Source organism: Anomaloglossus baeobatrachus, chromosome 1 (assembly GCF_048569485.1).
Source record: "Anomaloglossus baeobatrachus isolate aAnoBae1 chromosome 1, aAnoBae1.hap1, whole genome shotgun sequence".
NCBI lineage: Eukaryota > Metazoa > Chordata > Amphibia > Anura > Aromobatidae > Anomaloglossus > Anomaloglossus baeobatrachus.
This window is the reverse complement of record NC_134353.1, coordinates 291998177-292021678: the sequence shown is the minus strand read 5'-3', so window position 1 is coordinate 292021678 and position 23502 is coordinate 291998177. Positions and strand designations below refer to the sequence as shown.

General features: G+C 44.1%; 1 protein-coding gene across 1 annotated transcript in view; it reads left to right on the top strand.

Moving 5' to 3' along the window:
* The window catches only part of LOC142291973 (alcohol dehydrogenase 1-like), a 55940-nt gene extending 42053 nt beyond the window's left edge, over nt 1–13887 (top strand). The window contains exons 7-9 of the mRNA XM_075336968.1: nt 6420–6555; nt 9170–9308; nt 13679–13887. Coding sequence (XP_075193083.1) covers nt 6420–6555; nt 9170–9308; nt 13679–13703 — 300 coding nt within the window. The 3' untranslated portion in view covers nt 13704–13887. The remainder of the gene's footprint in view (nt 1–6419; nt 6556–9169; nt 9309–13678) is intronic.
* The last annotated feature ends 9615 nt before the right edge of the window (nt 13888–23502 follow it).

Here is a 23502-nt window from a genome sequence, read left to right as displayed (position 1 = left end):
TGCAAGGGGTGGTGTGTGTGTGTGTGTGTGTGTGTGTGTGTGTGTGTGTGTGTGTGTGTGTGTGCCCTTACATAGTAGTATATTAATATGCACCATTACTGTAAAATGGCACCTCCTTGAAGCATAACCACATACACCCTTTGTAATAAAATGATGCCCCACTCCAGTCCATAAAAGGGAAGTCCACTATTTGGACAACCCCTTCTCATTCCCCTTGTTTGCTACAGAAAAATAAAGAAAGCTATACGCCCCTCCGGTGCAGCCTCGGTTCCAGCTATGTCTAAAACTGCATTCCAGGGACATCTGTGACATTGTTATGACACACGACCCCCAAGAGCAATCAGCGCCGGCTTTCTTATGCCCACCTTTGGACATTTCGGCAGAAATTCAGTGTAGCGCTCACATCCTGCTCAAATGTCTGAAAGCGGAGAGAGAGACACTGGGCGCTGTTTGATCAAGGGGCCTCATGGAACGCAGCTTTAGACATCGCTGGAACCGAAGCCGTACCGGAGGAGAGTATAGCTTTATTTATTTTTCTGGGGCAAACAAGGGGAATGAGAAGGGGTTGTTGACATCCCTTTTATGGATTGAAGTGGGGCATCATTTTATTACAAAGGGTGTATGTGGTTATGCTTCAACAAATGGAATGAATAGGGGTTGTTAAATTTAGTGGACAGCCCTTTTAAAGGGGCTGTTCTTTTAGTAAATGTCTAACCTAAGGTGTAGGTTATTATAAAGAAATTATAATGCTGTTACGCGAAAACCGTAAATTAAAAAAAAAAAAAAACTTTGGGAAAAATCACTCCAAAAATGTTTTTTAGCCTTACTGAAAACACAAAAATGAAATAAAAAGCCAACAAAAGTCATATGTAAAGGAATAAGCCCTAAAAGCTCTTTTGAACAAAAAAATTAAAAAAATTACAGCTCTCAGAATATGGCGATGCAAAAAGAAATACATTTTTGTAAAATATTGCTTTTAGTGTGCAAACGTCGCAAAGTATAAAAAATTGTATAAATCTGGTATAGTGTAATCGTTCTGACCCGAAGAATAAATCAATCATCACTTTTATCGCATGGTGAACTGAGCAAAAAATGTAAAATAATAAGCGAATTGCTGGTTTTCCCTCAAAAATCTGAATAAATAGCAATCAAGAACTGGTATGTACCCCATACTAGTACCAAAAATCCTTCAGCTTATTGCGCAAAAAATAAGCTTCCACACAGCCCTGTTCACTCCAAAAAGAAAAAAGTTACAGTTCTCACAATATGGCGACGAAAAAACTTTTTTTTTTTTTTTTATAAAAAAAGCATTTTCACTGTGTGATAGAAGCTAAACAATATAAATCTGGTATCAATGTTACAGCACCAACCTGCAGAATAAATCCATCTTATCACTTAAAGAGAATTTGTCAGCAGGCTTTTGCTACCTCACCAGAGATTACTGACTGCATCCGTTCTGACATATAAGATTTAAGATTTTAGGCCTGTTTTGCATGTCAGTGAAAAACAGACGTTTTTCACTGACGTGTTTAAAAGCGCATGTGTCCCTCTGTGTGCCGTGATTCACAGCACACGTGGGTTGTGAATGTGCAATCCGTGATCTGTGATACATGATAGCACATGGAGATAAACTCACCTTCCCCTGCTCCTGTTGTTCATGGTGCTGAACTCTGCGGCTCTGCTGCATCTGGCCGCCGCTGTGTCTCCCCTCTGCAAGTACTTCCGGGTCGGCTGTGCCATGCATAAATGAATATGCATGACAGTAATTAGCCGTGCAGGAAGCAGCAGCCAGCAGAGGCCGTACACAGCTGGAGAAGTTGAATGTAAAATTACTTTATTTTCAATGTCCGTGTTTTTCTGGTACATGTTTCACGGATCACACCATAGTGTGGTCTGTGGGATATCAGTGATGCCGGAAAAAAGCGGACTTGTTTCTGTGCACAACAGATAAAGCGTGTGAGCAACAGGGAGTACCTGCCTAAAAAAGCGCTGCAAACACACCATAGCAAAGGGACATTTCAAAATGATTTTGCTGTGCACATGTTCCGTCTTTGGTTAATTATTTTAGCTGCTGTAGGCTTCAAAAGCCATGAAACGGCTAAAAGAGGTAACCTTCTCATTCTTGGGATGGCTAAAATTGGAAGAAGCCACTCGCTCTATATACTTAAACGACACAGAATACTGTCATTGCATAGACACCAGAAATGAAGCCAGTAACAACGGCACATACATATAGACTTTCAGGATGTTTTTTGCAAATTAATTTTATTTTTTTTTTAAATAACTAAATTGCAGTATACTTAGGGCGAGGCTTTTTTGTAATTTTACAGTGCATGAAAAAAACAAACGCAGCAGAAAAGCAATACAACCGGGCACCGGGGTCTTGTGATCTGCAGCCAATCAGCGGCTGCTTCACTATCCCTCTTTCAAAACTGTAATCCAGCTGCTGCTGTTTTATGACTTCCTCTGGATGTCCGTTTTATCTAAAGAATGAGAGAGTAAACCAGCTGCTAATTGGTTGCAGGTCGCCTGTGACATGGTTTGGGGGCACCAAAGGGTAATTTGGCACAGGGCGCCATTTAGCCTAAGGCCGGCCCTGTCCACAGTTATAACACTTCCTGTGTATATCTCATTTCTTTATTCCCTACATAGAATATGGACCCCTCAGCAGTCCGGCAATGACTATTTGAGGCATGTAAAGGTGATCCAGCGCACACGAGACGCTAGATACTAACGTATCCATAGGTATCCCCCTTAACATCTTTGTATGTATGCATATACATATTAGTACTGACATACTATTTTGTAATTATGTTACTCATAGCACATGATTTCTTTGCATTGAGGTCGTGGAGCCTGCTATAAACCCTATAAGGTGATATCTTCATAGACATAGCATGTAATTCATGCACTTCCAGTACCTACATGAGTTCCCATGGTATTATTGACTATCAGCATAACCATATAATCTTAGTAACAGGTATCTAGTGTTTACTATTCGTCACCGTACAAAAACATTATGTATATGAACTGATCAGTGATATCAACCCCACTTAATACATATCTTCTTTATGATAGTGTATGTCATACTTGACGTATTTTCCTCCGTCATTTATCCCTTGGCTCACGCCTTGACGTGATTCCATGTTATCATACCAACAGTGGTGAGTGGCATATTGGGCTCCCTTGGACTACTTTACCTGCTATTTTGCCCCCTTTTGTCTTCATCCTATCTTCTACCTTTCCTTTACTTGACTTCTTTTTTCCTTCTTTTCTTCTTTCATTCTATTTGTCACTCTTTCCTCTATTTATGGTCAGTCTTCCATTAAACTTAACCACTATCACATAATCACCTGATATTTGAATTCCTGATCCATTATACAGCTAGCCTATTGATTAAAGGATATATATATATATATATATATATATATATATATATATATACTAGAAGGTGGCCCGATTCTAACGCATCGGGTATTCTAGAATTTATTGTGTAGTTAATGTATGATTTTTGTTATATATATATATATATATATATATATATATATATAGATGTTGTTGTGTGTAGTTGCCAAGTGTTTGTGTATGGCGCTGTAAATTTTCTGGGTGTTGTCTGGGTGTGGGGGGTGTGAGAGCAGTGTTGTTTGTGTGTTGCGTTGTGTGTGTTGCGTTGTATGTGGAGCGCTGTGTGTGTGTAGCATTGTGTGTGTGTGGTGCTGTGTGTGTTGTGGAGTTTATGTGCGTGTGGGTGTGGGGTGCATGTGTGTGTTTTGGGGGGGAGGTATGTTTTGTGCAATGTGTGTGTGTTGCGCGGTATGTGCGTATATTTGTGTGTGCCGCGGTGTTTGTGTGTTGTGTGTGTGCGGCGTTGTGTGTGTGGGTGTCTGTGTATGGGGGTGTTTGTGGTTCCCAGTGTGTGTGTGTGGTGTGTTGTGCGGTGCGTGTGTGGCGGTGTGTGTGTGTTTTGGGGGGAAGTGTGCACCCCCCATCGTGCTCTATCCCCCATGCTGCACACCCCCACCGTGCTCCATCCCCCATGCTGCGCACCCCCCATCGTGTTTCATCCCCCCATTCTGGGCACCCTCCATCGTGGTCCACCCCCCATGCTGCACCCCCCATCATGCTCCATCCCCCATACTCCATCCCCCATCGTGCTCCATCCCCCATGCTGCACCCCCATTGTGCTCCATCCCCCATGCTGCACCCCCCATCGTGCTCCATCCCCCATGCTGAGCACCCCCCATCGTGTTTCATCCCCCCATTCTGGGCACTCCCCATCGTGGTCCACGCCCCATGCTGCACCCCCCCATCGTGCTCCATCCCACATGCTGCGAAACCCTCAGAGAGGAGTATAATAGGAGGAGTATAATGGGTGGCGTAGTCCTGGGGAAAGAGGAGTATAATGGGAGGAGTTGTCCTGGGGGGGAGGTGTACAGGTGCCCAACGTGTGCGGGGGGCGTGGCCGAGCGGGCATAGTGTGAGCGGGGCGTGGCCGAGCGAGCATAGTGAGAGGGGGCGTGGCCTAGCGGGCATAGTGTGAGGGGGCATGGCCTAGCGGGCATAGTGTGAGCGGGCGTGGCCTAGCGGGCATAATGTAAAGGGAATGTGGCCTAGGGTATCATGTGGGGGCGTGGCCTAGCGAGCATCGTGTGTGGGGGCATGGCCTATCGAGCATCGTGTGCGGGGGGCGTGGCCTAGCAGGCAGCGTGTGCGGGGGGCGTAGCCTAGCGGGCATCCCATGCGGGGATGTGGCCTAGCGGGCATCGCGTGTGGGGGGCGTGGCCTAGCGGGCAACGTGTGTGGGGCGTGGCCTAGCGGGCACCGCATGCGGGGGGCATGGCCTAGCAGGCACCGCATGCGGGGGCGTGGCCTAGCGGGCATCGTGTGCAGGGGGCGGGGCCTGGCCAAACGGTCAATCCATGCAAGGGCGGGGCCAGGCCGAGCGGCCAATCCGTGGGGGGCAGGGCCAGGCCGAGCCGAGCGGCCAATCCGTGGGGGGCGGGGCTAGGCTGAGCCCAGCGGCCAATCCGACGGTTGTCACTGTAAGGACACAATGTCACTAACAACACAATTTTGGAGCAAGACAGACAGACAGAATAAGGCAATTATATATATAGACATATATCTTTCACTGTACAACGGAGGGTACCTATATCCTTATACTATGTGATTTTGTCACAGTATGATACGTTATGTCTCTACCTTGTTACAATGTCACTGTCACATTATTATGTTGTTGGAAATTGTACTGCATTCTATCCATTTTGTATATGATATTGATTTCTATTTTGTCATCATGTTCAGATAAAGTCTAGTCTGACGAAAGCCCAAAGCCGAAATGTCGACTTGTTTGGACGAATCATACTACATATCTTTTACAAAAGAATCTGATCAATAAAGAGAAATTTGCATATGAACAGCGGTATGTTTTACTTATTTTGGGAGTAGTAGTGTGCCAGGGTTGTCCTCTATTTTTGTAGCTTTTTCCCCCTGAGCACCTACATATCGGTGACGCAGAGCTTCTCTCCAATTACATTTCACAATACAAACTGCATACATAATTACATACGAGCTCTTAGACCTGGTGAGATTAGTTGGAAAATCCTGATATTAAAATGGGCATTTTATGCGAGAGCCCAAGTAGACATGAACGGACCCATGTAACTTCGGTACGGTGAGTTCAGCCAAACATTAAATTAAGATCCGTTTGGGACTCAGACCCCAATGAAAGTCACTGGGCTGGGCAGTTCGGGTCTCCGCCCACATGCAGCCAGCCATAAACAGATCGCTTCCATGGGCAGGGTTTTTCCATTCATAGGATAATTTATTTTTTGGTGCAGACTACATCCGATCACGCTGTTGTTACCCCCAGTGCGAGCCATTCAAATACTGCAGGCGGCTTGCACTGGGCTGAGCACCAAGCGTACCTCAGCACAGCGATGCTCGCTCAAGAGAAATTCATATATAAAGCACCTGAACACCATAATCCAAACTCAGTTGTTTGTTTTTTCTTTGTAAAGTCTGTGTTTGATACGAACACCGAACCTCGGGTTCGCTCATCTCTACTCATGAGCCCACTCCTCCCACCCAGCATGAATGTTGGCTGCAGTTTGCACTGAGCACTGAGAGATTTCAGCAGTATTAGGGAGGAGGGTCACTGAGGAGCTATCAATCAGGCTCAGTGTTTGAAGACCGAATTTAAACTTTCAGAAATGATTATACGGCCATTTTGATGGGGTTTAACCATGAACACCAGTCTTGTCAGTTCTAAGAAATCTATCTAATAATGTTTGTATTGTAAAGTCTGCTGACAGACTGATCTGGACTACTGTAGATGCCAGAATCTTGTTTTACATAATGTCAAATATATCTTTATTACATTTTACATTGCATTTCAGTGTTATGCTTGTATCTTACAGACTGCTGCCATAAATGCAAGTAACTTTGCTTATGGGACAACCGTGTTCATTGGAGTTGCGAGTTTATCAAAAACCATTACGTTTGATCCATTGATATTGATTACTGGACGCACCCTAAAAAGCTCATTATTTGGAGGTACAAGACTATATCAGCAAGATGTTTCCCATATGACTTTTCTATGACAACCTTTCAAAATGATATTTTAACCTGTCACTTGTTCACAAAAAATGGAGTTAAATACAGTGCCTACAAGTAGTATTCAACCCCCTGCAGATTTAGAAGGTTTACACATTCGGAATTAACTTGGCATTGTGACATTTGGACTGTAGATCAGCCTGGAAGTGTGAAATGCACTGCAGCAAAAAAGAATGTTATTTCTTTTTTTTTTTTTTTTTAAATTGTGAAAAGTTTATTCAGAGGGTCATTTATTATTCAACCCCTCAATCCACCAGAATTCTGTTTGGTTCCCCTAAAGTATTAAGAAGTATTTCAGGCACAAAGAACAATGAGCTTCACATGTTTGGATTAATTATCTCTTTTTCCAGCCTTTTCTGACTAATTAAGACCCTCCCCAAACTTGTGAACAGCACTCATACTTGGTCAACATGGGAAAGACAAGACAAAGGAGCATTCCAAGGCCATCAGAGACAAGATCGTGGAGGGTCACAAGGCTGGCAAGGGGTACAAAACCCTTTCCAAGGAGTTGGGCCTACCTGTCTCCACTGTTGGGAGCATCATCCGGAAGTGGAAGGCTTATGGAACTACTGTTAGCCTTCCACGGCCTGGACAGCCTTTGAAAGTTTCCACCCGTGCCGAGGCCAGGCTTGTCCGAAGAGTCAAGGCTAACCCAAGGACAACAAGGAAGGAGCTCCGGGAAGATCTCATGGCAGTGGGGACATTGGTTTCAGTCAATACCATAAGTAACGTACTCCACCGCAATGGTCTCCGTTCCAGACGAGCCCGTAAGGTACCTTTACTTTCAAAGCGTCATGTCAAGGCTCGTCTACAGTTTGCTCATGATCACTTGGAGGACTCTGAGACAGACTGGTTCAAGGTTCTCTGGTCTGATGAGACCAAGATCGAGATCTTTGGTGCCAACCACACATGTGACGTTTGGAGACTGGATGGCACTGCATACGACCCCAAGCATACCATCCCTACAGTCAAGCATGGTGGGGGCAGCATCATGCTGTGGGGCTGTTTCTCAGCCAAGGGGCCTGGCCATCTGGTCTGCATCCATGGGAAGATGGATAGCACGGCCTACCTGGAGATTTTGGCCAAGAACCTCCGCTCCTCCATCAAGGATCTTAAGATGGGTCGTCATTTCATCTTCCAACAAGACAACGACCCAAAGCACACAGCCAAGAAAACCAAGGCCTGGTTCAAGAGGGAAAAAATCAAGGTGTTGCAGTGGCCTAGTCAGTCTCCTGACCTTAACCCAATTGAAAACTTGTGGAAGGAGCTCAAGATTAAAGTCCACATGAGACACCCAAAGAACCTAGATAACTTGGAGAAGATCTGCATGGAGGAGTGGGCCAAGATAACTCCAGAGACCTGTGCCGGCCTGATCAGGTCTTATAAAAGACGATTATTAGCTGTAATTGCAAACAAGGGTTATTCCACAAAATATTAAACCAAGGGGTTGAATAATAATTGACCCACACTTTTATGTTGAAAATGTATTAAAATTTAACTGAGCAACATAACTTGTTGGTTTGTAAGATTTATGCATCTGTTAATAAATCCTGCTCTTGTTTGACGTTTGCAGGCTCTAACTTATTTGCATCTTATCAAACCTGCTAAATCTGCAGGGGGTTGAATACTACTTGTAGGCACTGTATGTTGTAAAATCCTTATGGTCTCTTGATTCTGCATTTTTTTTTCCATTTTGCACTGCGTCACTCCATTGCACAGATATTCTATTGCAGAGAACACTATGTGAAATCTCTGCTTTTCAATCCTAAGGCTAAAGGCCGCTTTACACGCTGCGATATTGGTACCGATATCGCTAGCGTGGGTAGCCGCCCCCATCTGACTAGTCCCAAGGGCGTTATATCAACTGGCTAGTCTGCTCCATTAGCATGTTAGTATGCTCCTGTGGGTGTACTAACATTGCTAATGAATGCGCAGTGTCAGAGGAAGATCTCACTCACCTATAAGCTGCCATCACCGCCCGACACTGTATTTCGGCTCAGTGCGCATGACCCTGAAGTTTGGGTCAGGCGCAATATGAAGTCGCATGTACGCGTCCTGGCTTCAAACTGAAGTAGTGCGCATGACCCAAACTCTGAGGTCATTCGCACTGAGCCGAAATCCAGTGTCGGGCGTCGATGGCAGCTTATAGGTGAGTGAGATCATCCTCGGACATTGTGTATTCATTAGCATGATAGCACGCCCACAGGGACATACTAACATGCTAATAGAGCCGACTAGCCATGGGAACTAACGCCCTTGCGACTAGTCACTGGCCTCATTAGCTTAAGATAAATGATCTTTAGAAATACTTTTTCTAAAGATATCTTTAACTATGCTATTGTATACAGGGACGGTTAGGCAGGGGTTAGTAATATACACCCAGAACTACTCATGGTTCTGGGTGCATATTGGACCTGTCAGGTTCACTTTAAAACCGTTTGTAAATCTGCTACAGTCATAATGGATAAATGCACAAATAGAGAATAGTGATCATTGTAACAGTCATTTAAGATACATTGTAATTTAACTAAAATAAAGGTTTTCTTTGTATTAGGTGTGAAAGGTAAACAGTTTGTTCCACAGTTGGTTGCCGATTACAACGCAAAAAAATTTGATTTGGACAAACTAGTTTCACATAAGCTATCACTGGAAAAGATCAATGAAGGATTTGATCTTATGCGCACTGGTGAAAGGTATGTATTGTATTTGCAATATATCTTTGTCATTTTAATATTAAATAATATAAAATTGGAGGATGACAATTACTTAGGGAGGTTTTACGTTTTTATATGTTTGTTCAGATTAGATGAATTGACCAGTATTAGAAAAAAACAGCTTTTTATGGAGAATCAGTGCCAAGTGTGTCATATCTAGATTTTAAAGGGAATCTGTCATCAGGTTTTTGCCACCTAATCTGAGAGCAGCATAATGTAGGGGCAGAGATCCTGATTCCAGCGATATGTCACTTAGTGGGCTGCATAGTGTAGCTTTTATAAAATCACTGTATAATTATCAATAGATTATCATTAGAGGACTACTATGGTGTGATCCGTGAAACACGTGCCAGAAAAAAGCGTGCTTCTAAAATAAAAAGCATTTTAACTCACCCGGCTCCAGCGACGCTCTGTGCAGCCTGTTCTCCCTGCTGCTTCTGAGCCGGCTCATTACTGTCGTGCATATTTATAATGCACGACACAGCCAACCTGGAAGCAGCTGCTGCGGGGGTCAGCGCCGGCCGGATGCTGCACCGCGGGAGCGATCAGCACCATGGAGAGCGGGAGCGGGCACAGGTGAGTTGATTTCTAAATGCAATCACGGGCCACGGAGAACGGAGCCCGGATTGCACTTAGACAACCCACGTGTGCCGTGAATCACGGCACACGGAGGGACATAGGCGTGTTTTACACGTCAGTGAAGAACGTCTGTGTTTTTCACTGATGTGTGAGATGGGCTTTAGGCACATCCTTTAGCAACAAACAGTTCCCACTTTAGCTAATCAATTGAGCAGATCCACATGGCTTACATACCAATGAATGTACTAAGTGGAGACATGCTCACTTAGGGGGCAGAACTTTGTTGCAGAGTCCCCAAATAGGATTTTGGTATAGCAATATTTTTATCTGCACTTGAGGACTTGCTGCGTTTTTTTTTCTCTAATCAAATATGCCCCATGGCACTATATAGTCATCAGTTTGCCAACATTGAGTATCAAAATATATCATACATATCAAATGCCAAACAAAGGGGTCACAAAAATAATGTAATAGGAAATAGAGGATTATTCACAAAGAAAAGACACAGGCTAATTAGGTAGCAAATGTGACCAGATGGTATTGTATGGGCAAATAGATACTAATAACGGTATAGTAACAATCAATATCAAAAGGCTTGTAATAAAACCTGATATATATATAAAAAAAAAAGTATAAAACAAAATGCTTACTGAGAAAATAACACAGTGCTACGTATTATAACAGCCTCACCAATAACACCCTGATGTGTTTCACCGTGGCTTTCTCCAAGGTCGTATACGTTATATATCACAGTTGCTACCTAATTAGCCTGTGTCTTTTCTTTGTGAATAATCCTCTATTTCCTATTACATTATTTTTGTGACCCCTTTGTTTGGGATTTGATATTTTGTCATAATTTATTTATTTGATGCTATATTTTAAGGTTTGTCATTATGACTACTAATGTATGATATATTTTGATAATGTTGACAAACTGATGACTATATAGTGCTATGGGGCATATTTGATTGGTATATTTTTCATGTTTTCTGCTGTACTCTTGTTTTACAACTTTTAATAATAAAGATTTTTTTGCAATAAATTTGTTTGAGTCCTTTGAGGCTAGTGTTTGTAGGTTTTGTGTTTACCACTGTATCACTGCCCGGCTTTATATACGTCTGAACTGGCCTTGCTTTTTGTGTGGTGGTCAAATATGTAGGTTTAAATTTTTTTTTTCTAGTTGAAGAGGGTCTGTCTTGGTTACAGACTCTAGCTGGGGGGCACCAATGTAAAACAAAGTATTTTAACGTTATTACTCACCCTTTATCACACACTCTAACACAGTGGCACAAGTCGTAGCTCATGGACTCCAATGAGAAGTCTTCTACAGGACCCTCCACTATTACAAGTATTGAATATTACTTATCTTCTCATGTGGTACAATGAGAACTTTTGGGCCTTCCTTGGGTCCAGGGCCTGGGTTTGACTAAAATCCAAACACCCTCTGTAGTTACACCAAAAAGGGGGGAGCCAGCACTGCCCGAGAATGGCATGCAAAAAATATTTTTTTAGTGTAAATTCACAATTATTCCAATTGTACTGTAATGCAAATTGAGATTTTTAGCAAATGATTGAGCAATAATTTGAGCCGCCCCTGCCAAGGTCAAGGCAAATCTCTATAGGGGGGGTCCTACCTATATTTATATTTTCAATGTGCCATACGGCTAACTAATTAAATTAAAAGCAGAACCATATCAAAGCAAGCATATACCTGATTCATGTCAGAACCGCTCCCATGCGGCAAAGACAGGCCAAACTGTAAATAAAGGCAGTCTACATCCCAGCACGTGCAGCTGTGTGCCGCACACACTGGGAGAATGTCAAGACTAGCCCTCACAGTGCCCACCCAGCAGCCATGAATGAAGGCGGAACAGGCCCAAGCATATGGTGCTTAAATAACAATGTAGTGCTGCCCCCCCCCCCCTCTTTGACCTCTGTAGTTACAGTATGCTCCTGCTGGCACACATATAAATAAAATGTAAGGTAGCACAGAGCATATTACTTCTTTTGGGCATCATATAACAGGTGTAACAATCAAATCTTTATTCTTCAAAGCTTTTTGATTCACATCTACAATCATTGAGGTATCTGACTAGTATTATTATCATTGGTATACTTTATAAGAATTATAACTAGGGATGAGAGAATCCAAACAGGAAAGTTAGGCGTTCATACAATACCGTGGTGGAGTTTGGATACTGTTTGAATGCTGAATAAACTTTCTGAAAGGCTGCAAGTTTATACTGCAAGTGTAGCCCTCCACTATCTGCTTTACCTTAGCTGGTTGTCAAAAATAGAAGGAATCCCACACCATTTTTAAAATGTATTTATTTAAGAATAAATAATGAAAAAAACCTGCTTGGGATCCACCCTACTTTTCATAACCAGCAAAGGTAAAGCAGACTACTGGGGTCTGGTATTATCAGGCTGGGAAGGCCCATGTTTATTTGGCTTTTCCCATACTAAAATTAGCAGCTCACAGCCATCACAGAAGTTGTGCTTCCAATAGATGTGCCAATTCTAGCGCTTTCTCCAGCTCTTCCCAACTGCCCTGGTGTAATGGCAATCGGGGTAATATTTTTGAGGTTGATGTTAGCTGTGAATTGACAGCTCGCATCAAGTTCACGGGTTAGTAATAGAGAGGAAAATATCAGTCAGACTCCCCCATTACTAACCCAGTAAGTGTAAATAAAAACAACAACACACATATAAGAATAAATAGTTTATTTGAATAAAGACTCCTCACACTCCCTCATTCATACATTTGTTAATTTAAAAAAATCCAAAGAAACTTTTGCGATATTATATATATATTATATATATATTATATATTTTTTAATTAATTGGTGAAAGAGGGAGTGTGGGGGAGGAGTCTTTAAGCAAACTATTTTTTTGTGTGTATGTGTCTGTCTCTCTTCTTTTTTTTTTTTTCTTTTCTCTTACTGGGTTAGTAATGGTGGTGTCTGATAGGTTTCTATTAATTACTAACTCCCTGAGCTTGATGCCAGCTGACAATACACAGCTGACATCAACCACAAAAATATTATCCCGATTGCAGCCGCGTCAAGGCAATAGGGAGAGCTGGGTAAAGTGCCAGAATTGGTACATCTAATGGATGCGCCACTTCTGGGGCAGTTATGGCCTGCTATTTTTAGTTTGGGAATAGCCAAATAATCATGGGATTTCCCAGCCTGATAATACCAGCTGTCTGCTTTTACCTTGGCTGGTTATAAAAAAAAAAATGAGCATGCAGTATTTTTTTTCAAAAATATTTATTTATAAATCATTCTTAAAATAAAATGGTGTGGGATCCCCTCTAATTTTGATAACCAGCCAAGGTAAAGGGGACAGCTGCCGGCTGCAGCTGTCTGATTTACATTGGCTGGTTTTCAAATTTAGAGGGGATCTCATTGTGTTTTGTTTTGTTTTTTTTAAATTATTTATTCCCTATCAAGATTTGTTTGCAGGACAATTGTCCTGCTCTTACCACCATTTTGTTTCCTTTTGCAGCCCCCTAGTCCTTCCTATGTTCATTTTACAGCACAAAAGTACAGGTCCCCATTGATTTTTTTGGGGGGGTTTGTGGTCCAAGGTCAAGTTCAGGTCATGTCCGTGTATCGAACTTTTAACTAATGTCCTGCTGAACCAGGCAAACCCAAACCTTCACGGGTCCGCTCTTCCCAAAGTATAACTGCTATTCTTACACAAGTACATGTGAATTTTTAGATAATGTTTTCTTATTAATTTTTATTTTCTTATTCCTTTTGCAGCATTAGAACAGTCTTGACAATATGAAGCTACATTGCAAGCTTTCACAAGTACTGTTTTTAGCACTATAATATTGGACATGCTCTGGGATTTCATACACATTATTTCACAAATATGTGGCTTTAGCTATATGGTATTGTGTTGGCCAGAACTGTTGTGTGGTGTTATATATCATTACCTGTGCAAGATGACATGAAATAAAACCTGTACTACATCCCATGTTGTTTTTGTCTTCCTCAAAAAAACTGCATAAATAAAACTTTCTTATAACTTAGCCACATGACAGATGAAATGATACAAGAAAACATTTTTGCACTGATTCATCAAAGTACTTTGCTATAGAACTATTCATGCCAGATTTAGACTGGGGCAGAACAAGGATGTGACCCTCACAGCTCAACTAATTCATGACCAGTAGTGATGACCGAATATATTCGGCACTATTTGTTACTCGCATGAATATTTCAGTATTTGGGATATTTGTTACTAGTTGAGTATTTTGGTATTTGCCTTGTAAGTTTCGAGTCCGATCCCCACATGTTTGTTGCCTGATTTTTCAGCCACTAGTCATGCAAGGATTGCCAGCCAATCACAGTAATGTAGCCATCTTTGCTACTAGCATTACTATGATTAGCAGGCACAGAGAAAAAAAAAATTACGTGCAGTCCCCGCCTATTTGTGATAACCAGCGCAGGTAAATGAGACAGCTGGGATGGTTATTGGGCCTGCCCTAGCCTAAAAACAGCAGCCTACAGCTGCCCCACCATTGGCGCAATTTGTCAAAAAATCCCAGCTGCCATCAAGTCCTGGGTTGGCAATTAAGAGGTATCTATGAGACCTTATTTCCCCCCCCCCCCCCATTACCAGACCTGTAAGTAAAAAGAAAAATAACCAAATGCATAAAAATCCTTTACTTTAAATAATCAATTAACAAAACACACCCTCTTTCTCCAATTTATTACCCACCCCAAAATACCCCTGCAGGTACTGCTTAATCCACACAACTTCCCACGACGATCCCAGCTCTGATATATACAGAAGCTGCAGTGATGGAAAATGTGATCGATCACTGCAGCTCCTGGAATACATTGAGGGCAGTGGGAGACATGGCTGTGAAAAGCAGTGGCATCAGTTAGGTCATCGGATTTCACAGCCGGATTCACACAGTACAAAGTGTGAATTCCAGTGAACCTGCTTCCCGACTGTTGGATTGCGGGACACAGTGGCACAGAAGTCTGGCAATCTGGCAGTCAGACAGTCAGGTCACTGGAGTTCCCCCTGCTGCCCTCAGTGAACTCAGTTGAACCCACTGCCGGATTGCCTGACTGTTGTGCAACTGTGTCACACCATCTGGCAGTGGGTTCACCTGAATCCACTGAGAGCAGCAGGGAAGCCCCCGAGTGTAAACTCCATTGCTGACTGTCGGATTGCAGAACACAGTGGCACAGCAGTCCGGCAAATTCATAGCTGTGAGGCAACAAAACCTTAAGGGAGCATTTAAGGAAGCCTTTAGGGGTCTTGGAGTTTCCAGCTGTTGGGACATCTGGAGGCTGTGAACTCTAGATTCCCAACAGCTAAGATCTCCAGGGACCTTAAAGGGTCCCTTTAAAGATACTGGGTTGAGAGCTGCCATGACACTCACTAGCTGTGAGCTCCGGTAACCTAAAAGGATACCGGAGCTCACAGCCAATGGGTCTCTCTGCAGCTTTGAAGCCCAGAAAATTTAAAGGAGCCTTTTAAGAGAGCCATTAAGGTTCCTGGAGTGCCCAGCTGTTGGGACACCTGGAGTCTGTGAACTTCTGTAAGCTGATACCTCCAGGAACCTTAAAGTCTACCTTTTAAAATCTCCTTTAAGGTTTCTGGGCCTCACAGCTACCACACTGTCAGACTGCGCTGCCAACATGACATGCAGTCTGAAAGTCTGGCACGGAGTTAACCTGAAGTCACTTCTGGTGGTTCTCACAGTACCCTATATGTGAGCCACCAGCTGTGAATTCTGTGACAAGCAGTCCGACAGTCCAGCACTGAGTTCACCTGAAGTCACAGCTGGTAGCTCCCACACTGCTGTCAGTATGTCCTGGAGGCCACAGCAAACATTCACGTGTTCTAATGTCACCACTCACCATGGCCTCAGTATGTAGCAGAGCCGGGATCATTGTGGTACGTCATATGGATTACGTTGGAACTGCAGGGGTGCTTTTATTATTATTATTATTATTATTTTTAAAAATGGAAGGATTTTTGTGTTTTTTTGTTTTTCCTTTTGACTTAGAGGGTTGGTAATGGGGAGGGTCACACTTACATTTCTCCATTACCAACCCCTGGCTTGATGTCAGCTGTGATTTTTAACAAATCACGGCTGACGTGAACCCCATATGCAGTATTACCCCAATTGCCACCACACCAGAGCAATGGGGATGAGCTGGGTAAAGCGCCACAACTGGTGCATCTAATGGATTTGCCAATTGTGGGGTGGCTGCAGGCTGCTATTTTTAGGCTGAGAAGGGCCCAATAACCATAGACCTTTCCACCCTGAAAATACTAGTCTCCAGCTGTCTGCCATGTCTGTGCTGGTTATAAAAAATGGGCAGGAGCCCACATCATGTGTTTAAATAATTAAAAAAAAACATCTTTGGGGAGCCTCTATTTTTGATAACCAGCCAAAATAAAGTACACTGCTGGAGGCTGCAACTCTGTCTATTTTACCTGCGCTAGTTATCACAAATAGGCGGGAGACCATATGTCAAAGGGGCGTAATAATCTGACAACAAGCGACCTGTGTTAGAGATGCCTTCAGGCATCTTCTCCATGATGTTTCCATTCAATTTAAGCACTTTTCCATCCATTTCAGCCCCACCAAACATCCTGGGAGGGTGCGCCGGAAAATTATTTGCGTACCCAATTGACTTGCATTAGATCTCTTATTTGTGATGAATACACAAATGGGATGAAACATTCCAAATGAATAATTCAAGCCCGAATACTTCATTAGTCACCCATCACTAATGACAAACTGTGCTATACCTTACACCAGAAGTCTTACTTCATCCCCTAACTGGAGTAAGATTTGTGTTGAGATACATGGAAGTGCTGTTTTTTGGACACTCCTGATTCATTAAAAGGCTCATGCGATAACTGTATTTGCTGTGACCGCGCGTCTGAAATAATTTTTCTAAAGATCACTTTATGTATGCTACTAGATACAGGGATGGTTAGGCAGGTATTCGCAATATGCACCCAGAACTGCTAGTGGCACTGGGTGCATACCCTGACAGGTTCCCTTTAAAAAAAAGGTCCCTAAGGGTGTGTTGATCTGCTTCGTGAAATTATGGATAGAAGCAGTGGCGTAGCTAGGATTTCAGCTCAGGGGGGGGGGCAAAACATCTGAGCGGGCCCCTTACCAGGTAACTATGATAACTACGGTGGCGCAGACTAATCGTGGGTATAGTGGAACCTCAGCAGATGACCCAGATATTACCACTATATGGTGACAATATAGAGGTAGATATCGGTCCTGCAGCACATACAAGAGAATCACAGTGCAGTTATAGATGATGACTTACAGATGACGTTCTTTTGGATGAAATTACTCACCTTTTACGTCCCCGTCACTCATTCTATCCTGCGCACGTTTATACTTACCATTGCGGCAGGCTTCTTTTCCGGGTGTTCACTCACCGGCTTCAGACGCGCAGTGCGCGTCTGAAACTGACAAGGAGAACCCAGAAGAGAAGCCTGCCGCAATGGTAAGTATAAACACGCGCAGGATAGAATGAGCGACGGGGACGTTGCTCATGTGACTCCATAGTATCACGCCCACAGGGGCGTGATACCACGGAAAGTATGCAGACGCCCATAGGGCAAGGCGCCGCCCATGGGGCTAGCGGCTCTGTAATCTACATAAGAAATATGAAAGTAATAAAACGTTTTTTATTACTTTCATATTACACAATTTTACAGCACAGGGATGGGTAGGGAGCAACTATTAGGGCAAATATGCATCTTATAATATGTCAGATTGCATATTGAAGGTGACAGGTTCCCTTTCCCTTAGGCTACATTCACATGACCGTTCCGTTTTTGTGGGCCACAAAAAACGGTCCGTTTTTTTCACGGATGCATTCGTGTGACATCCGTTCCGTTCCGTATACGGTCCGTGTGTCATCCGTGTACCTTCCGTTTTTTTTGCGGACCGCAAAAAAACGGAAGCAGCAAGATAGATAAATAGATGAGTAGATATTGAGATGGACAGATAGATATAGAGACAGAGAGATAGAGGGATGAATGAATGAATGAATGAATGAATAGAGGGATAGATAGATAGATGAGAAAGACCTATATAATGTCCCACCCCCCTGCATATTCTAAGCTGGCACCCTTTTGTGACTTTCATGTGGCACTAAAGGGTGCTTAGCCTTGTATTTAGCCAAAAAATAAATAAATAATTTAAAAAAAAACTACATGGGGTCCCCCCTATCTTTTGTAGCCAGCTAGGGTAAGGCAGATGGCTGCAGCCTTCAGACCACAGCTGGCAGCTTCACCTTGGCTGGTAATCCAAAACAGAGGGCACCCCACGCTGTTATTTTACATTAAATAAATAATTTAAAACAAAAAACACGGGGTCCCCCCCAAATTGGATCACCAGCCAAGGTAAAGCGGACAGCTGTTGTCTGGTATTCTCAGGCTAGGTAGGTCCACTGTTATTGGACAATCCCCAGCCTAAAAATAGCTGGCCACAGCCGCCCCAGAAGTGGCGCATCCATTAGATGTGCCAATCCTGGCGCTTTGCCCCAACTCATCCCGTTGCCCTGGTGCGGTGGCAAATGGGGTAATATATGGGGTTGATACCAGATATGTAATGTCACCTAGCATCATGCCCTGGGGTTAGTGATCTCATGCGTCTATCAGATACCCGACATCACTAACCCAGTCAGTAATAAAAAAAAAAATTGACAACAAAAAAAGTTTTATTTGAAAAAACACTCCCCAAAATATTCCCTCTTTCACCAATTTATTGAAAAGAACAATCAAATCTGGGTCCGGCGTAATCCAATAAGGGGGTCCCACGACGATCCATACCGTAGTCACTGTCCCAGTCGATGAAGAACAGAATGTTCCCCATTGGCTGGGAGAGCAGTGCAGTGACCTGAGCTAACATCATGAGGTCAGCCCAGGTCACTGCAGGGGATGACGAGCGCTGCCATCAGGAGGTCAGATGAGATCATTACCTGCTGTGACGATCTGCACTCCTGACGTCAGCGCTGTCACTGCCTTCTATGCCCGCCGCGTTCTCAGCAATATCGCGGGAGCCCGTGACGTCACTGCTAGTGACAGTCCCGGGCCGCCCGCGAGACGTGATGTGAGAACGCAGCGGGCAGTAACAGCGCTGATGTCAGGAGGGCAGGAGATCATCACAGCAGGGAATGATCTCATCTAACCTCCTGACAGCAGCGCTCGTCATCCCCGCGGCTGCCGACACTGCAGTGTGAGAAGCTGCTGATACTGCGGGCACACACTGACACACTGCTGTGCGGGCAGCCGCGGGGCTGGCAGGGAGCGGGACAACAGACTGCACGGGCACCCGACGGAGGTCACACGGAAGTGCTTCCGTGCGGCTTCCAGGGATTTTGAGGGCCCATTGACTTGTATTGAGTCACGGTCCATTATTACGGAACAGAATAGGACATGTTCCATAATAACGGAATGGACATACGGCATTCGATGTGTTTTTTTGTAGGATCGGATGCACACGGACGTTCTTCCATGTGCCATCCGATCCTACACAAAAGACATTGAAAAGATGGTCCTGTCCGTGGGTCCGCAAAAAAACAGGAACTGACGGAACGGTCATGTGAATGAGCCCTTAACTATATCGGCGCGCTGTGCACACTGATATAGTTAATGGTATCGCAGCTCCAGGTGGGCCACCTCTGAGCACGAGGCCCGGGGCGGCCGCACCCTCTGCCCCCCCGCTAGCGACGCTACTGGACAGAATAATTCAATAATGCAAACCATGAAAAAATTAAGCAAGCCTCTTAATTATTTTTTTTGTGGGGCCTGAACATGGAGATGCTTGGTCCTCACTATTCGTTGAACCTCATGATAAAATTAAACAACTTGTAAATTGTTCCTTTATTTTCACTGTGCCCCTGGAACATGTAAGCATATAGGAGTGATTATAGGAGTGAAAACATTCTGTCAAAGTAAAAATTGTTGTCACCATGTAAAGGCCTGCACTTCCAGAAGTATCTGAGAGGCCACCTTACCCTCTCTCACAGTATGAAAATGGCGGCATGGAAAAATGCTATTGTGAGAATTTGAATCTATTTTAGCTAATTTTATATCTGGGTTTAGAGTAACATATTGCATAATTTTCACTCAAAGAAAAAGCACTGCATATTATGAAGGTCACTCTAACCAAAAACCAGCAACCTACATCATAGTCAGTGGAGTATACCAGGTTTCTGTTGGTGTCTTTCGTGGGACGGATATTGTTCTGTATCTCACATTAATCAAGCACATTTGATTAATAGCATCCAATGGCTACATACCCTCTTAATTTATATGGAAGTGTGGCGCCCCTGAGGCTCTGGTCGCCACAGGGTACTGCACCTCAATTAAGGTGCGGTATCTATTTCAGGTAAGGAGGCGGTTAATCACCGATGTTTCACATTCACACACTACATACTGCTTAGGAGCCTTCACACAGAGTGGGTTTGCTCAGGGTAGGCAGAGGGCTGGCCAGACGAACATGGACTTCCCCGTCACTGAAGCCAGCCACCTGGGGGGCGGGTTCCACTTGGGGTAGAAATGGGCACAACACACACACACACAGGATCAGATTGGGGTGCTAGGGGCCTACCTGAGAAAATGACTCTAGGGGCCCGCACTATAGCTGCCATAAACATTTTTATTACTTGATCATTTCGGCTTCTCTCAGTATAACATGCGTCTTTTAGCAAACTATACAGTGCGCAGAAGAGACCTGTATTGTGCCCTGCAGATAGCACAGGATTTGTTATAGCATCTTATTTATTGTAGTTAATAATGGAATCTATTATTTACAGTCAGTCGCAGTTTTTCTTACACAAGGACGTTCCTTGTCCTTGGTAAACCACCGAGTCCATCAGCCAAATAATATTCAAAGAGAAATGTTATCCAGCATCTTCACATGGAAAAGATTACTAAAATGAATCTCCCTGTGCCGCCATCTATCCACCATATAGGGAAATCCCCTATAAGTGTCAGTATGTGGAGGTGTGAAGCATTACCCTCCATACACTCTTCTATTTGGAGACTAGTGAATATTTGTCTTCTCTTTCCACCTTCCACATTTAGGCTATGTGTGCACGTTGCGTCGTGTCCCTGCAGAAATTTCTGCAGCGATTTGATAGTACATGTGCGCGTCAAATCGCTGCAGAAACACTGCGTATTGAATGCAGTGAAAAAGATGATTTCATGCGCTCTGGATGCAGCCCCCACCATAGACAGAGCGTGACCTGCATCCAAAGCGCACGGAATAAGTGACATGTTGCTTTTTACAACGCAGCGGTTTGGCAGCATGCAAATCGCTGCGTACTAAAACGCAACGTGCGCATGGTTTATGCACAATCTTCATAGATTGTGCTGGGGACACAGGACGCATGCAGTTACGCTGCAGTGCAGAACGCAGCGTAACTGCATGCAATCCGCACACGTGGGCACAGAGCCTTGAATAATTATCAGGTAATGATCGGCCATGAGCATTTATACTAAATGTGAACAGTCATTGTGTGGGGACAGAGACCTATAAAAGCCGCACTATGGTTTCCAAATTAGTTTAGGGTATATGCGCACGCTGCGTTCCGGTTTGACAACAAAACTGCACCCTCTGCAGACTTTTGACTAATGTAAACACTGTGATTGACAAAAAAACGCGGTAAAAATGCATGCGATTTCCCCGTGTTTTTGTTGCATTTTGGACAGTGCGTTTTCATATTGAGAATTCAATGGGTAACAAATGTTGACAAAACTCAATGAAGAATTGACATGCTGCTTTTTTTTGTCAAAGATTTTGACAAAAATTTGTCAACAAAACGCTGACAAAAAACTGCAACGCGTGCATGGAAATTCTGATTTCTCATAGACTTTGCTGGGGAAGGAAAAGCATGCATTTTGTCATTGACAAAGTACAGTTTAAAACGCGACAAAAACATAAGAAAAAATGCAACGTGAGCACATAGTCTAACATGTAGGATAACCCTTTACTAGTCCTGTGTATTCTGACAACTCTGCTCTATAGGCAGATCAGGTGCTTTTTTTTTACATATATTTAGATTGAGGCCCCTCCTGTACTAACATCACATATAGAGGCCCCCTGAAGAGTAATTACATATAGCCTAAGATCATAACACTGACACTGGGGGTACAGGAAAATGACACTGACACCGGGGTACAGGATAATGACACTGACACTGGGGGTACAGGATAATGACACTGACACTCAGGGTACAGGATAATGACACTGACACTCAGGGTACAGGATAATGACACTGACACTGGGATACAGGATAATGACACTGGGGGTACAGGATAATGACGCTGACACTGGGGTACAGGATAATGACACTGACACTGGGGTACAGAATAATGACAATACCACTGGGGGTTCAGGATACTGACACTGACACTGAGGGTACAGGATACTGACACTAACACTGGGGGTACAGGATAATGACACTGACACTGGGGGTACAGGATAATGACGCTGACACTGGGGGTACAGGATAATGACACTGACACTGGGGGTACAGGATAATGACACTGACACTGGGGGTATGGGATAACGACACTGACACTGGGGGTACAGGATAATGACACTGACACTGGGGGTACAGGATAATGACACTGACACTGGGGGTACAGGACACTGACACTGGGGGTACAGGTTAATGACACTGACACTGGGGGTACAGGATACTGACAATTGATACTTAGTACAGGATAAGACACTTGGGGTACAGGATAATTACTCTGGACATTTGGTTCTTTTCCTCAGCACCCAGTTTTTCTATGTTCTGAGAGCCATCTTGTCCTCAGCACCCAGCTCTCCCATGATATCAGAGAATGGGAAAGCTGGGAACTGAGGTCAAAATGGATATCAGAACATAGAAAAACTGGGGGACGAGTAAGAAAGTGCCTTTCTTTCAGCTCAGTACCCAGCTTTTCCAATCCCATCCCATGCTCTGACTGCTGCTATCCCTCTTTTCCTAATCCCTACTGATATATGGTTACCGTGTGGACTTCACCCACGTCACGCAGCAAGAACTGGTGCACACACCCAGCACCCCCCAAATCACACACACCCAGCACCATGTTCTGCATATCTCACACAGACTGGCTGTACCCCAAATTATCCATCTCTTAAACACACTGAAACCCCATAATCCACATACACGGTATCCCTTAACACCCCTGTGTCACAGTCTGTACCCCTCATATGTCACTCACCCTGCCCCCCCTCACCGGACACATCTTCCTCGGGCACATGTTCCTCGGTCGGCAGCTCCTGCCCAGCTCCTCCCACACGGTCACATGGGCATGAGTCATCGCAAGTCCTGGCAGATCCACCACTAGGATGCATTGTCTTCCTCTCTGAAGCAGCTTGTGTTCTGCCCCTGCCGCGCTGCAGCTCATAAGCTCCGGGCGCCCCCTCCAGGTCAGGACCGCCCCCCTCTGCTCCCCCTGTAGCTACGCTGCTGGAACTATGGTAATCTGTCTGCCACATACAGACCTGCGGTGGCGGCCTGACAGTGTAAGGAGCCGCAGCCGCAGGTCATTTTAATAC